At 39.6% G+C, this 17,481-nt stretch overlaps 1 protein-coding gene across 1 annotated transcript in view; it reads right to left on the bottom strand.

The window, feature by feature from the left end:
- Positions 1-13,108: 13,108 nt before the first annotated feature.
- The window catches only part of LOC121877261 (solute carrier family 35 member B1-like), a 60,774-nt gene continuing 56,401 nt past the window's right edge, over positions 13,109-17,481 (bottom strand). Inside the window, exon 8 of the mRNA XM_042382920.1 lies at positions 13,109-14,137. Within this exon, the coding sequence (XP_042238854.1) occupies positions 14,061-14,137 (77 nt within the window). The 3' untranslated portion in view covers positions 13,109-14,060. The remainder of the gene's footprint in view (positions 14,138-17,481) is intronic.

Here is a 17,481-nt window from a genome sequence, read left to right as displayed (position 1 = left end):
CTCCATCCCATCCTGAGTGTGAACCCAAACATAACGTACCCCACAAATGGTGACCCCGGAGATTCACACTCACACAGGATGGAGGAGAAACCGATCACTCTCCCAGTCTTCAAGCAACATGGAAGACTGGCTTATCCACACAGAGGCAGCTCTCATTGGCTCTACAGCTACTGCCTCTACACCGCAGGTTAGACACCCTAGAGCAGCACTGCTTCTCTAAGCAGACACCAGCTCCTCTTCCTGCCCCAAGCACCACGTCCTACTGACCCCAGCACACCCGTCCTACCTCAGACGCCGCCCCTGGCCCAGCAGTACCTGTCCTGGACCCTCCTCCTGACGCGGACCCTCCTCCGCTCCTGCCTGGCAGCCCCTGCTCCCGACGCAGCCCATGCGCCTGAGTGCGGCCCCACTCACCCTTTTTTTTCCCCTCAGGTACTCCCTGCTACTGTCCTGCACCCTGCTGCTGTCGTGGTCCCTGCTGCTGTCATGCACCCTGCTGCTGTCATAGACACTCTTCCTGATGCAGCCCCTGCTCCTGATCCAGACCCACACACCCCAGCAGGCGCATCTGAGGACTCTGTACCTGCCGCGAGGGAAGCAAAAAAATTCATCGCCTCCACAACCCTCCTTCTCCCTCTCTCCTCCCACAGATCTCGTGTATCTAGACAAAGCTGCCTACCCTAGCGGCCGGCTAATCCACGCCCTTGCCGTTATGTCTCACATGTGGCATACAACCCAGCCGACAACAAGTCTCCTGCACCGCCCGTTCTGCCTCACATGTGGCATGCAACCCTGCAGACAACAAGTCTCCTACACCGCCTGGAAGGAAGGGGGAGTATTGTAGTGGATTCCTCCCCTACAAACGCTGTTTGTCGCTGAGTAGCCAACCCCGCGAATTCCCCAGTTTATGCCTCGTGGTCTAGGTCAACCAGCGCCGCCCTACATGACGGAGGTCAACTATTAAGCCACGCCTACCTCCGCTATATAAGACCTGACCTCTCTTTTCTACTTACAGCCACCAGCAAGCAACACCTCCTCCTCCTGCCTGGCGGTCCTCGCTCCCGCCGGCGACCATGGCAACCCACAAGCTGGTCCTCCTCTGAGCACCCTCACCAACCAGCTCTCTCTACTCAACGCCTGTAACCATGCTGCCTTCCCAGCACCAAGCTGCATTGTACATCTAATACAATATGTATACAGAGAGCACATTGTGAGTTTCCTTTCTCCATCCCATCCTGAGTGTGAACCCAAACATAAAGTACCCCACATATCATCGGAGTAACAGCTGCCTCAGGTGTGTGTCAATTTAGTGCACTTAAACCTCTCAAACTCATTCATAATGCCGAACACAAGCCAACCTCTGCCTCTGGTACTGCAGCGAAGAAACGATGCTCTGTGATGACCCTGGAAGAAAAAGTATCAGTCGCTGCTATGGCACGGAGGCACAGGCAGAATGAATCAAGCGTGAGATCCGTCAAGATTCGGGAGAGGGAAATTCGTGAAACCGTGTCTACAAGTGCCTCATTTACTGCTAAGGTGACTAGCCAGGTTAGAGATGTAACTCTAGTGAAGGTGGAGAAGGCATTAACCATCTGCGTGGAGGATATGAACCAGAAACCTGTCCCCATCGATGGCAACATGCTCAGGGAGAAGGCACTGGTGTAAAAACATATGTTCTAGACTAAATCACGTATGCTGATTATGAATCTAAACTCAGAATATTCCCAGCACATCAGGATTTTAAGTTATACATATGATCAAATTACATTGGGCTGCCTAGCACCAACCCAGCATAACTGGATTAATAACTTGATATTAAAGGTTTTAAATGTATTGTATACCTTTTAAGAATGCATCTAGTTTTGAATATATTTCATGCTAGTAATAATATCTATATCTTTTCCGGGTATAACCAAATATTTTTTCTGTATATTTTCAGGTTCGGCCTATGGTACTACAGACATCAATAATAGGCGAGGTTGTGTGAATCACCCTGATAACTTTTGCTATATCTGTGGAAAACACACTCCACGTGACCAACGCAAGAACCTTGCCAACAGAGTGAAAACTGCTTACAAGTATTATTTTGGATATAAAGTTGGAGACCAAGACAAAAGCTGGGTACCTCATGTTTGCTGCACTGTGTGTTATTCGCAGTGGTTGAGTGGCAAAAGGAAGGGAATGCCTTTTGCTGTGCCAATGATATGGCAGGAGCCAACGAATCATCACTCTGACTGCTACTTTTGTACGACAAATATTACTGGTTTCTCAAAGAAAAACAGGTAAAAAGTTGTATATCCAGAATGTAAGTCTGCTCTGAAGCTGGTCCCCCATAACTTGGATTTGCCTGCTGCTGCAGTTGAAAGCGATGACAACTCTGATGATGATGAGTGAGATGATGCTGATATGGATTAACTGTATAAACCTGAATCTGAGGAAAAGAAGCCACACTTGCTAAATCAAGAAGAGTTGAACGATTTGGTGAGAGACCTGTCATTGTCAAAGGAGAAAGCAGACGTGTTGGGCTCCAGACTACAGCAAAAGAACCTCCTCCAGGAAGGTACCAAAATTTCCCTCTTCCATGATCGCCACACAAACTTAGCTGTTTGTTTCTGTACTGATGTTACTGGCCTCATGCATGAGCTACGAAACAAACATGTGCCTGATGAATGGAGACTCTTCATAGACTCCAGCAAAGTGAGCCTCAAAGCTGTGCTGTTACACAGAGGTAACAAAAACCTTCTGCTCCTATAGCTCATGCTGTCGGCACGAAGGAGACGTATGAGTCGACGGAAATCTTTCTGAAAGTGATTAATTACTCAGCTCATAGGTGGAACATTTGCAGTGATCTAATGGTGATTTCTCTCCTCCTAGGACTGCAACTGGGGTACAAAAACACATGTGCTTCTTGTGCCTATGGAACAGCTGTGACAAAAGCAATCATTATGTTGTAAAAGACCAGCCTGAAAGACATGAACACATAGTTGGCAGGTACAATGTGCAGCATAAGCCATTGGTAGACCCTCAGAAAGTCTTCCTTCCACCGCTTCACATCAAACTCGGCTTTATGAAAACCTTTGTAAAGGAAATGGATCATGACGGAAATGGCAATTTCGTTGGGCCCCAGATCCAATAACTGATGTGTGATCACAAGTTCAAAAATAAACTAAACCCACTTGAGTTTGCAGCATGGGAAGCATTTGTGTTGGTTGTGCAGAACTTTCTTGGGAACCACAGAGCTGAACAGTATGCTGAATTAGTGGACAATATGCTAAAGGCCTATCAGCGAATGGGCTGTAGATGTCTCTTAAAATGCACTTCTTGCATTCTCATCTTGATTTATTTCCACCTAATCTGGATGAGGTAAGCGATGAGCATGGTGAAAGGATCCACCAAGACATCTCAGTGATGAAAACTAGGTACGTATCAAGGTCGGTTCAACCCAAACATGATGGGTGATTACTGCTGGTTCCTATAACGGGAGACAATTTCCACACACAAATGCAAGAGCAAGTGTCTCACACACTTTTGAACACTTCCGAGCGGTGCTTACGCTGAATTTACTATTGAAATTAGTTTGGCATGTTCTAATGTTTTTATTAGGGTCTTTTTCTGTAACTTATTTATGTTCTTGTGTTGTATACTACACATTATAACAGTGGAGATCAATCATTGTTATCTAAATATGATGTGAAAGTAATTACTAAGCACTATTGTTAGATGTACAATGTGGCAATATTCAATCATAAAGTGTCTAATATAGCATGGCGGGTATCATTAATACATATACATAACTTGAAAACCTGACGTTATGGATGAATTCTGACTTCAGATTTGAAATCAGCGGCCCAGATTTACTGAAGAACACCTGCATTTCCCTCAGTAGCAGACAAAAAGGGTCTTTTTGCTGCTCAATAGTTCATTTGGGACTAAGTGTGGGATTTGGGGAGGAAAATTAATTATTTTTCAATGTTTTATTAACCAGGTACCAAATGAACCTAAATATGGGAGTTACGGTGACAGTGCAGGCAGGGAGGTCAGTTGTCCATTTGTCCTCCCTCCACCACCCACCATCTCTCCTGGACTACGCACCCAAATTTAGTTTTGTATAGTATCTTAATACAACATAATTCATATTTTATTCCAATAATTCATTAGCCAGTAATTTATGAGGAAACCACTACCACCAGAAGGAGTTGTTTGATTTCATTCATTTTACCACAGATGTTGATTATAAAAATACGTACAATAATAAGTTTTCTATTATTTAAAATTCAGTGTGGAGTAAGAAGGTGGTGGAAGTTTGAGGAAGGGGGAGAACTGACCCAACACACCCATAAAGGTTTGTCGTCTCCTATGCCTCCCCATCCCTGCTATTCCTATTGTAATAACTTTTACTTTTTTTGCTAATTTATAAAGATATGTTTACTGTAATAATGTGCTTATTAACCCTTAGGTCCAGGGTGACGTTCCAGAACGTCCGCCTATTTTCCTGCCATTTTTTTTTTTTTTTTTTTAAAGTTTTTTTTTTCTCGATTTAACCCCGTGGGGGGTACTGCCAGCAGCGCCCTAACCCGGGGCTTAAGGGTTAATACCTGTACCCTTCATATATATAATACAGTACAATACTTCTTATAATGTATCAGTACTGTAATTATTAAATAAAAAACTGGTAAATTTGGCAATAGCTAAGCTTACCAGCCACCTACCCTCCTCCCAGTAGAGAGGTCTGGGTGAAAAAATTGCCTTATTATTCAACTGGCAGGCAAAAAACTTAGCAAGGAGCGAGGCATCTCAGGGTGTATGCATTCACCCAGATCGCACGGTAATGCAGAGGGAACAGCACAAGAAGCTCCTGCAGGGCTTGAAGCAGAAGAGGGAGGAGTTGAGGAGGAATGGGGACGGGTGTACATGGGTTATATTCAGGGAGAGAGTGGAGGAAGCAAGTGTGCCAACACAGGGCCAGGGGGCAGCAGCACACCCACCACACGCTCTACCCCTGCCCGGGAGGTGGCACCATCTACGCCAACCAGACAGGAGGAGGCGAGCGCCGTGTAAACAATGACATTTCTAACAACACCCTACAAAATACAGTGTACTTAGGAAATGCTGCAGCTTCTGAGAATGGGGGGGATTGGGGGGGCAGGGTTACTACTAAGAGCAGATACGTTACCGAGAACAAATTCTGGCTTGAATGTCATGTACACTAATACTGACATGTTCCTTGATAAGAGAGAGGAGTTTGAAACACTAATGAAGGTACACCAACCAGATACTGTAGAACTGTTGTACAAGAACAGGAAAATCAACCCAGAGGAATGTGAGTTCAGTATTCCTGGATATGACTCATTTACGAACCTTTCTCAAGAAACTTGCAAGAGGGGTGTGGTTATCTACACCCACATTCTCAGAATGTTTCTGTGTGCTGGGGAGTTTTCCAAGTGCTTAAACTACAGGAGTCTGTAAAAGCAGTTTTAATTAGATTAGAAACTCCATTTCTTTACTAAAATAATCTAGAATAGATTATCTAAAAGTTTGGTTAAATAAATACATTACTGTATATATTTAAAAACTAAAAATCTATATGATACGGCCATGAATGAAGCTGTGTGTTACAACAATGACAGGTCACCCATTGTTGGGTGGGTAATTAGTGTGTCTCAGGACCTGAAGATGTCTTGAATAAATATGAAAGCTCAAGTACAGTATTTTTTAGGGAGATTGTGATAAGTGTAAGTGTAAATGAGCAAAGTTGTATCCCTTCAACATTACATTACATAACACATTTTAAAATATGGAGTGAGAAAGCAGAAAGGTGTGAGTGATGAGAGAGATGGAGTGGAAAGGAGTGGTACCATGCACCAGTGTTGCTAAGGGATAAGCTCCTCAACAGCTGATCTTTTAATTCACCACCACGCAGTCGCACAAATGTGCATCAGTTAACCATGCCGAAATTTATGTCATACAATATGGGGATGTGTGGGTGGTGGTAGGGTGTCTGGGTGTGATATTGTGGTATTAATTAATAAATAAGCAATATTGTATCGTCAGAGACAATCTTTTGATGAATAGTAGTGTACAGCGATATTCCCGTTAGCTGGAACAATTGACGCAGAGCACTTCTGGGGAGGATAGATTTCCGGGTAATGAAACGACTCTCAAAGCCAGAAAAATATCCCTCTTCCCCGGAATTTTCCGGGCAATGGAAAAATGTTCTCGGAAGTTCCATTAAATGCCCATTACATCATCTCTCGAACCCGGAAAAATATCCCTCATCCCCGGAATTTTTCAGAATTTTCTGGGTAACGTAAAATTTTTATCGGAATTTCCAGAAAATGCGCCTGATTTTCATCTCTCAAACCCGGAAAAAACTCCCCCATCCCCAGAATTTTCCAGAAGATGTGCCCTCAGAAAATCGTTCCCAAAGCAGGAATTTTCCGGAAAATTCCAGTTTTGGGAAAGATTTTCCGAGAAAATTCAAATTCTGGCAATGCGGTATTTTTTTTATTTACCCAGTACAGTGTGAGTAAAATTTTATTTACCGTATTTTATGGCATACTATAAGACCATTTCGGCAGGGAGTATTTAAGATAAAACCTTAATGTGTATTTTCTTTCTGTAACCATAGTTTTCTTAAAACAATATATACAGTATCAATAAATGTGATGAATAAATAAAAATAATACCAAAAAATATGTTATAAAAAATACTCTATTGCCAAACCAGTAAATAAAAGACAAATGAAAATTTAACACAGTCGTCATTTGCATATACATCTGTACTCCCTGTTCACCACAGCAACAGCGACACTACCTCCTCCGCTCCCCCCACCACCAACTGTCCAACCCTCCTCCCGCTCCCCCCACTGAGCCAACTAACTCGTGTGTAAAGAAATGTACAGCTACTCCCCGATTACGACCTACTCGACTTACGACCACCCGGACATATGACCGCCTCCGTCATACTAAAATTTTCTCAAATTACGTATTTTCGAGTCCCAACGTCAGTGATTGCGCTGTGTACTGACAAAATTTTCGTTTGTAATTCACTTTAAAATGGCTGGTAAGCTTAAAAGTGAGTTTTGTGGTGATGAGAAGAAAAAGAAACACCCATTTTAGATTTTCTATGTATTATTTAAGCAATTTTGACTTACGACCTTGCTTAGGGTCCCTAACCCCGTCGTAAGTCGGGGAGCAGCTGTATATTCCTTGTGTGTTTGCCTTTAGAACAATTATTTTTTTACTTTTTTCACAATATGTATGTTGGATGGTGTGTGCATGTTTATCAGTAAAAATAAATGAAGAAACCTATGTATACAGTATCTACCCGGAAATACAAGTTAAAAACAACAGCTTGGTCCAGTAGCTTAGTGATTAGTGATGAGTCTAACCTGGTTACAATGCCACCAGCGATGTTAACAAATGCAAATGTGAAAAGAAAGTTATTTGTTAATCTTCATTGGTATTAAGTACAGTCGACCCTCGTTAATTCGGACTAATAGGGGGGGAAGGGTGTCCGTTTTAGCTGATTGTCCAATTAACCGATTTAAGGGTTAATATTGCATTATATTTCGAAGTCATTGTTTTCGTCACGATTTTATCCCACTTTCCACTGTAATACGTACGTAATTTCAGCAAAAATATTACACTTCCGTGAATGTATTATATCAAGCACAGTATGAACAGAATACCATTGTAATATAACAGTATTTTAACCGAAAACTACTAAAAAAACGAATAACATCTCAAGAACATCGGAAGCTTAGGTAAAGTCTTTTGTTTTTGTCATGTATTTTATCCTATTTTACATTGAAATACATCACGTTTCAGCCAAACTTATTTATTTCCAAGAATATATTCATTCAGGCGCAGTTTAGGTAAAATATACGTGTGATGTAACAGTTTTTTAACTGAAAACTATTCGAAAAACACGTACCCTCTAGCCCTGTTCAAGGAGAAGACTGGGAGAAGCTGTTTGGTGCTGCAGACGATGACAAGGAAAATGATTTGGATGAATTTTAATGAAAATATTCAGAAATATGGTATCGTAGTATTTATTCAAGTCAATTAGGATAGAATATTATTGTAATACAACAGTTTTTTAACTGAAAACTAATCGAAAAATGATTACGGTAACATCTTTTGAACGAAAGAAAGCGAAAGTCATTGTTTTTGTCACGATTTCATCCCACTTTCCACTGTAAAACGTACGTCATTTCAGCAAATATATTACATTTCCGTGAATGCATTATGAATAGAATGCAGTATGAATAGAATACCATTGTAATATAATAGTATTTTAACCAAAAACTATTAAAAAAACGAGTAACTTCTCTTGAACATCGGAAGGTTAGGTAAAATATTTTGTTTTCATCATGTATTTTATCCTATTTTACATTAAGATACATCACGTTTCAGCAAAACTACTATTTATTTCCGAGAATATATTCATTCAGGCGCAGTTTAGGTAAAATATACGTGTGATGTAACAGTTTTTTAACTGAAAACGATTCGAAAAACACGTGTACCGTGTAGCCGATACTCAACAGCTGGTGGTGCGTCATGTGTCGTTGTAAACAATAGGAGGTTGAAGTAGATTACCGGGTATTATATTAAATGTGAAATATCAAAAAGGTTTTTATTTCCGGTATTTTTTGTAGATCAAAGAGAACTGTGATACCGTATATGATATGATAAGTTAGCCTGTGCTAAGAACTTCAACATAGACTACTGAAAACACGTTGTAAGGTAATTTAGTCTATTGTAAGTTGGTGAGCTTCATTTGCTGAAGGAACTGCACAACTTTTCATTACTAATTGGTACAAATTTTACGTTTCCATTGTTTACTGGCAGTAAATGGTAAATATTTTTCATGTCTGAAGCTAAAAGTTGCATCCCCCCCCACACTAGTGGTGGAGATGTTACATTTGACCAAAAAGACGCTGGTGTTTTATCCCAGCAGTGGGTGGACCAGCATTTTAGCTTAAGGTCTGCGTAGGTAATATTCCTACAAAAAAAAAAAAAAAAAAAAGTTCGTTCAGATTTTGTCCGAATTATCCGAAATCCGGATTAAAGGGGTCCGAATTAACGGGGGTCGACTGCATTTGTAGATTTAAAAATAAATGTTGCAGGTTCTGTATGGCATTAATAGATTGTAATGCTTGTAAGAGTTCAGAAATGGTTACTGCTTAGCTACCTCTGAAGAGTTGGGTGTCTGCCGTACAGACGTTAATCGTCACAGGTTATCATCATCAGTACAGTACACAGTAGTTATAGATTGATCTTTTATATTGACAATAATTATTTTTTAATTAATTAAAAATAATAATAGTGTGTTTAAGTAAGCAATAACATATTTTTAATTCTGGAGTTGAGTTAAGAAGAAATTAGCCTATTGGAGACAGCAACTGGGGGATTCATTTCCTTGTGGGAGACCACAACTTCACATATAGGATGTAGGCTGATTTTTTAGTCATTTTTCAGACAAAAAAAATGCATCTCATGAGGAAGGGTCGTTTTTTCTTCTAAAAACCAAGTTTTGTGATACACTATAGTCCTGAATGCGACGTCTAGCTTTATACCTAGTATGTAAATGCCTAGGATTAACTCGCCAGGCCAACATACAGGCAATTCAAACATCTAATAATTACTTAAATACGTGTATTAAGAGGACATATAGCTACCTGGAATTTAATTGCAATTCTCAAAACCCCCTCCCGCACCCTCCATCACACACATTGTTACTGTCATCTCTTGCCCTAGAGCGAGCAGTAAACAAATGTCAACTCTCGAGGGGTGGGATGTCGACGTCACATCCGGTCTATATCACAAAAACTGGTTTTTAGAAAAAAACATCTTTTTGTACAATCCAGAATGAGACGTCTAGCTTTTATTACCCGAGCAGGAGGTGGAGAGGGAGGTGACATTGTGTATACGGCTCCGCTAGCTTAGGTCCAGATTATAATTATAAAGTTTTTGGAATAATTTCCAATATTAGGAACATTTACCAGAAGGTAAAATGTTAAATTACATATCCCAATTAGGATACTCACTTTATTCAGATGAGGAAGAAGAAGGTCCTGGTTGTGGAGATTAACAAGGTGGGGAAGGGGACCCCAGTACCACCACATGTGAAGCATCTTTCAGAGATAGATGAAGATAGCTGTTTTGAAAGGTTTTGAAAGGCTCTTATGCCTCAGAAAGACCACAGACCCCTGCGTATTTCCTGGTGTCATGTGCCAAAAATTTTTTGCCAGGGTCTGCTTGACTCACTAACCGAGATAAATATTTTGTCATTTGACTAGAAGACAATTTCTTACCATCCTGTGATGAGAATGCATAGTGGATGCGGGCACCATTCCAACAGATCCAGACACCGTGGTTGTAGGATCCAATATGGTGCAATTAAGAGAACCTTTCTCTGGAAGGATCTGAGTTTTTGAACCACTTTGAGCAACATTTTCACAGGTGGGAACACAGATTGAATTCCAACAGTTCCAATCTATGAGTAGAGCATATCCTAAAATATTCGATAGTTCCAGAAATGCATAAGTTGGCATCTTGTGATTGTTTTGCGAGGCAAAAAGATCTATTTGTGGAGTCCCACACCTCCTCACTAGACTCTTAAACTTCAATACCTTTAGGGACCATTTTGTTTCCGTCGATACTGGCCAGAGACGAGACAACGCATCTGCTCAATTGTTTTGTACTCCCGGTATGCGCGTTGCTTTAAGGTAAAGTGTTTGTGTTACACAAACTTGATTTTTTATGTATTTATTTATTTTTTTTTACAGTGGGAGAAGGGGCCAAGATCTGGTTGAGCCTTGATGATTGTGACAAAACACTGCCACTCTATTGTCCATGGCAAACAGAAACGTCATGTTTTTGAAATTTGGGTTTGCCAACAAAAAGAATAGAACTACTGCTAATTCTTTTATGTTCATGTGTTTGTCCCTTGACGGAACTCTCCTTTTGAGGAATGGTATCCCAATCCCATCTCGAACACGTCAGTACAAACGACCAAGTCAGTTTGAGGGGAAACCCAGGGAGATGAACCGATTAGATTGTCCAAATTTGTCCACCATGACATGAATCTTGATCTGAATAGGGAGAGAAGAAGCAATATTTTTGTTTCTGTGAAGCAACTTCGAACCCAGATGGGTTAGTTGCTTCCTCCTGAACGTACCCAAAGGAACTACTATGGTGGAAAAATTCAACAGACCCAGTAGTTCTTCCCAATCGTGCCAAGAAACCTCGTCCTTTACACAAAAGGCTTCTACTTGGTTTATCACATCTTTTACCTTTGCTTCTGGTAGACTGAATGCCTGCTGATTGGAGTCTCAATGGAAACCGGACCAATCCAATTTCTGACATGATAGGAGATTTTATTTGACCTGGTTCATATCTAATCCTAGGTTTTGAATTAGTACTAGTGTACGTTGGGTCGCCCTTTGACAGTCTTCGAAATAGTTTCCCACTATCAGCCAATAGTCTAGATAAACAAAAGTTCTTGTGCCCTCCTTCGCACATAAACATTCAAACACTCAAACATGTAAAGCATACTGTACTTGTTAACATATACAGTGGTCCCTCGGTTAACAAACAATTCGTTCCAGAGTCGTTCGTTAACCGAATCTATTATTTCAATGGGATATTGGTTAATTGGTTCCAACTCACAGAAAAAGTACATACAAAGTACTGTATACCGGTAATAGAATTAACAAAATATTAAATATAAACTAAATACAGTACTGTACTGTACAGTATACTGTACAATAATAAATAAAAAACAAAAGAATACTGTATTTTAACTTACTTTGAGATGTGTATGTCGTATTACCGGCAGCTTTGTTTACATATCAAACAGCTGATTGTAGAGGCAGTCGATGATGACATGCCATATTCTTTACAGAGTGCATTGGTTCTAAGGCCTTCTTCATGTTTCATAATAATTTCTGCACTGTATATTATCAATATGTGAACTAAATTTCAGAATGACCAATAATTTTAATGTAAAAAGGCAAAAATATTCAAGAGACCAACAAAATCGATGTTCACTCCACTGTAAACAAAGTTAAACTGGGAAGGGTTGTTGGGTGATTCAATCAGCTGATTGGCACACAAAAACTGTTCCCTGTACTGTCTATATTATCAATATGTTAACTAAATATCAGAATGACCAATAATTTTAATATAAAAAATGCATAAATATTCAAGAGACCAACTTTCTTGATATTTACTCCACTGGAAACAAATGTAAACATAGAACCAATTACTGTATTGGCGGACTAGCCGATCAGCTGATGCTAAAGACAAAAAGGAATTCGTTAATCGAAGTTTTGTTCATTAATCGAACTGAAAATCCTCATGGAAGCTATTTGTTAATCGAACCTTTCGTTAACCGAGGGACCACTGTATGCCTAATAAACTCAGTGTTTGTTATTGATGTTTATATGATATTATGCCCTTGTTTCTTTATTTATTTTATGTTCTATAAGTGTTAAAACCTGACGGCCATGACCACCGTGATGCCCGCCATACATTATTTCTTATGGGAGAAACTGCTCCGCTATTCGCAAATTCGATATTCGCAACGAGTTTCATGCCTGTAACCTTTGAGATAAGTGAGGCAGCCCTGTATAAAACCCATACTTCGCACTAGAGATTAAAAAAAATAATAAAAAAAATTAAATCCAATCAATGGATATATAGATGGATATCGTTAAAGCAATATTTTTGTTATCGTATATAGCGAGATGGTGTTAATTCATGGCCACTGTTAAAGCGGTTTATTGCTGAAAGAGACAATGTTTATTGGGGTTTACCTGTACTAAACTTGTGTTTGGGGGTAGAAACACATGGTGAAGTGACTTTAAGTTCAAGGGAGAGATACCTACATCACAAAAGCTGAGAAACTACTGAGAAGAGACTGGGATGCTACCATGTGTGATTGAGAAAGACAAATACCTTCTTGGCAACATAATCTTGCCAGGCCTGCCCCTTTTTATTCAAACAGGCACACGTCAAAGGACGTGACCTGAAGCCCAGAGGGTAACAATAAAGATGTTTACATCATTAATATTTTGGACACAAGCAATTAAATTCAATAATAAATTCGTGTACTCTACACAGTACTTATTTATTATTAAATAATGATATAAATACAGTATGCATAAAAATAAATCTGAAAATCTTTATCTCTTAGTGGAATCTTAATTCTAGGGCACATCAATGTAACCATTCAAAATATATATTGTCTGTATCTATACATAGGCTATTAACATTTTGGGTTAATATGGAACATCTAATTATTATTAGACAATAATTATACCTCACACCACTCTTTATAAAAAAAATACTATATCTTCCAAGAGAGTCTTACACTCATTTTTTATTTATTTTTTATTCTGGGGGATCTAATCTTCTTATTGCCAATTTTTCTACAATATTTTTGCTTTTGTACTTTTCTGAATACACAGGATTGAATTTAAATTTATACAGTCAATGATACAGTCGCATGGTGCCTTCTCTTTAGCACACTGTCTGGCACTTACTTCCTTTAAATTGTCAGTAACCTGCCGACTCTTATTTGTGACACTTAAAAGCACAAAATATGGAGAAAAAAAACAACAACACTGACTTCTGAGTTAAAATATAATTACTGTATCATAAACTTGCATTCATAACCAAACATATAACATAACAAAACTCAAGGAAAATTTATAGTACCTTCACATAAAGGATGCAAAAGTGAATGAGGGAATGGCATAACATGTCAAATACATCTCAATGAAAATAAATAAATGCACATGTTACACCATTCATTAGATACATGTCTTCCATAACAATATGTGTCATCATATTATAGTTCCATCGACATCTACCTTGCAACAGAAGGATGGTATTCTTTGATTAACAAGCACAGAGAGTATTTGGCTGTCTATTCCATCTTTCCTGCACCTTACTAGCTCCCATAAAATTAACACCAAGAGATGATTCAGTTGTCATCAAATTCTTCACTTACAGTTGATTTGAATGTCCTTCTATCTTTATTTCTATGCCTCACTCTTTACTTTCTTTTACTTCCACCTCAACTTTCTTCTTTGGTGACTTTCCAAAAGCAGCATCTAAAGTGAGACCTGAAAGAGATAATTTACTCTTTAGAAGCAAATTAGAGAACAGAGTAGCAACTCTACAACTGTCAAAATGCCAGTGAACTTTGGTAAGTTTCAAGAGTCAATCCAGTTTACTCCAAAATTATTTTATAACTTGGCAACAGCAATTGTCTTGAGCTACCTCATCTGCCTATATTAAAAAATCAACCCAATAACTCAGATTAGGAATGTCAAAGAACACATAAAACATGAAAATCGGTAACAAACATAAATAGAACCTTTTTTAAACCAGTGATTAATAACCTTTAATGAACACAATATTCGATTAAAACTCAAGCTATTTTGCCAATTATATTTGTAAAACAAAAACTAAACCTGTATAATTGAAAAGTGGTCTATTCTGCCTAAATTCAAAACAAAAATAAATCTTACAACATTTGCACATTCATAAGAATTTGGTCAAAATTTCATAAACTTTTTACAAGTACAAAAATTAAAGTTTAACATTATAAATAATAAGAAAATCATATCAAATAAGCCTATGCTGTATGGTATGTATGATCACTTTTTCCAGTCATAATTCAGGAGTGGATTTGAAACACTATGTTTGCTAAATTGCTATACAGGAATAACATGGATATTACAATTGAAGCATTCCTAAAAGTCATTGCGTTTAATGAAATTGCGAGTATCGGGGCAATTTTTCCCATAAAAATTATGTACATAGTGGGGGGGGGATGCATTCCCAACCGGCAACTTTCACCACATATTTTTGGATATATACTCCTCATTATCCATGACTATTAGGGACCAGGGTTACATATACAGTAAGACCTCGCTTAACGTCGTCCCACTTCACGTTGTTTCGGTACTCCGTCACTGAACTTTAAAGAGAAGAAAAATTCGTTTAACATCCCGGTGATCCGATACTACATCGTTTTGCGTCTTCACGGGCTACTTTCTACGGCGCATCACCCGCTCTTGTCTGGCCGTGCTACGCTCTCTCGGCTCGGTGCGCTGTCCTCACTCGCGAACGTCACAGCGTCCAAGCCAGTCTCTGTTACTTCACATCATTCGTGTGTGCTTAAGTGCTTTTGCTCTAAACTATACTCTAACCATTCAAAATGGCTTCCAAGCGCCCATCAAGTGCTACTGATGCTAGTGTAGTGAAGCGGCAACGTAAGACCATTACCCTTGCTACGAAAATGGATGTATTAACCCGATTTGAAAAAGGGGAACGTGCTGTGGACATCGCCGCTGTGCTTGATCTAACCCCCACAACAGTGCGTACTATCCTGACCAACGCTGACAAGATTAAGGTTAGTGCTGGAAGTGGTACTACTCTGAGCTCTGAGTGCTACTAAGACGACTCGTACTTGAAGCACTGTGATACAGAAGGTGGAAAAGATGCTGGCAATGTGGATGGAGGACCAGAATCAATGCAATGCCCCTGTGAACCTTATAGTTATCCAGCATAAGGCCAAATCCTTGTTTGACGACATGAAGGAAACAGAGGGTGAAGGATAGAAGGAAGATACCTTTACGGCCAGCTGAGGATGGTTTCAACGATTTAAGCATTATAATAACTTCCACAATGTTAAGATGACTGGTGAAGCTGCCAGTTCAGATACGGTTGCTGCCGAGACATTCCCGCCAGAATTCTTATGGATTATCCAGCAAGGAGGCTACTCACCGAAGCAAGTCTTCAATGTGGATGAGACTGGTCTCTTTTGGAAGAGAATGCCTGAGAGGACCTATATATCCAAGGAGGAGAATAAAGCGCCAGGTTTGAAAGCAACAAAAGACCGCTTGACGCTGCTGCTTGGTGCGAATGCTGCCGGTGACTTCAAGGTGGAGCCTATGCTGATTTCTCGCGCTGCCAACCCTCGGGCCCTGAAAGGTTACTCAGGATCACCTTCCTGTCATTTACAAGGCAAACAAAAAGGCATGGATAACCGGCGCCACATTTAGCCAGTGGTTAAATGTGTACACAGTCCCTGCACTGAAGGAATACTGTGCCAAGGAGAACCTTAACTTTAAAATTCTTCTGATCCTTGACAATGCTCCAGCTCATCCTCCCAATCTCGACGACTTGCATGAGTGTAAAAGTTGTATTCTTGCCTTCCAACACGCCAGCACTGATGCAGCCTATGGACCAAGGCGTCATCGCTACATTCAAGGTGTATTATTTATGCCATACCATGGCCCAGCTGCTCAAGGCTACAGACGGAGAAAATAAACCAATGATCTGAGAATATTGGCGGGGAAGAGGTTTCAGAAAGTTGCCTGAATGGTGTGTGGCGTAAACTGTGGCCCGAATGTGTCAACAGTTTCACGGAATTCACGGACTTGGTCCCAGCTGTGAATAGGGAAATCCTCAGCTTGGCTAGACGGGCAGGGTTTGATGAACTGGAATCAGAGGATATTGAGGACGTCCTGGCATCCCATACAGAAGAGCTCACCAACGAAGATCTGCAACAATTAACAGAACACAGTCCCATTGAAGACGACGATGGCGAAGAACAACCTCAACGAACATTAATTTCCAAGAGGCTGACAGAATCGTTGAACATGTTCCAGAAAGCAATGCAAATCCTTCTAGATGACGACCCAAACAGAGAACATAGCTCAAAGGTACAACTCAGCATTGAAGACAGTCTTAGTTGCTACACCGAGATCTCCAAGCAGAAGATGAGTAGCACCAAGCAGTCAACACTCGATTCATTTTTCATCGCGGGACGGCAGGAGCTTCTTCACAACAGCCGGCAGCCAAGGAGGAGCAAACAATAACGGAGGAGGAACCCCTGTCAGAGCAGGAGGAGGAGGATATAGCCGCAGTCTCTCAGTGACTCGCCACCCTCTTCCTCTCCCACCCTCCTCCTCCCCTCCCGCCATCCTCCTCCTTCGCTCCACTACCCACCACACACCCGCTCTAACACCTCCGCCCATCAGTGAGTACCAATACAAACTTAGTACAGTGGTCCCTCGGTTAACGAACTCATATATATATGTATATATATATATATATATATATATATATATATATATATATATATATATATATATATATATATATATATATATATATATATATATATATATATATATATATATATATATATATATATATATATATATATATATATATATATATATATATATATATACAGGGGAACTTCGTGTTTTCTTCTTTTCCTTGTGGTTATCAGCATAAATATATATATATATATATATATATATATATATATATATATATATATATATATATATATATATATATATATATATATATATATATATATATATATATATATATATATATATATATATATATATATACAGTGAACCATCACTGTACGCGGTTAATT

This window comes from Homarus americanus, unplaced genomic scaffold (assembly GCF_018991925.1).
Source record: "Homarus americanus isolate GMGI-L3 unplaced genomic scaffold, GMGI_Hamer_2.0 scaffold367, whole genome shotgun sequence".
NCBI classification, from domain to species: Eukaryota; Metazoa; Arthropoda; class Malacostraca; order Decapoda; family Nephropidae; genus Homarus; species Homarus americanus.
This window is presented reverse-complemented; position numbering and strand designations above follow the sequence as displayed.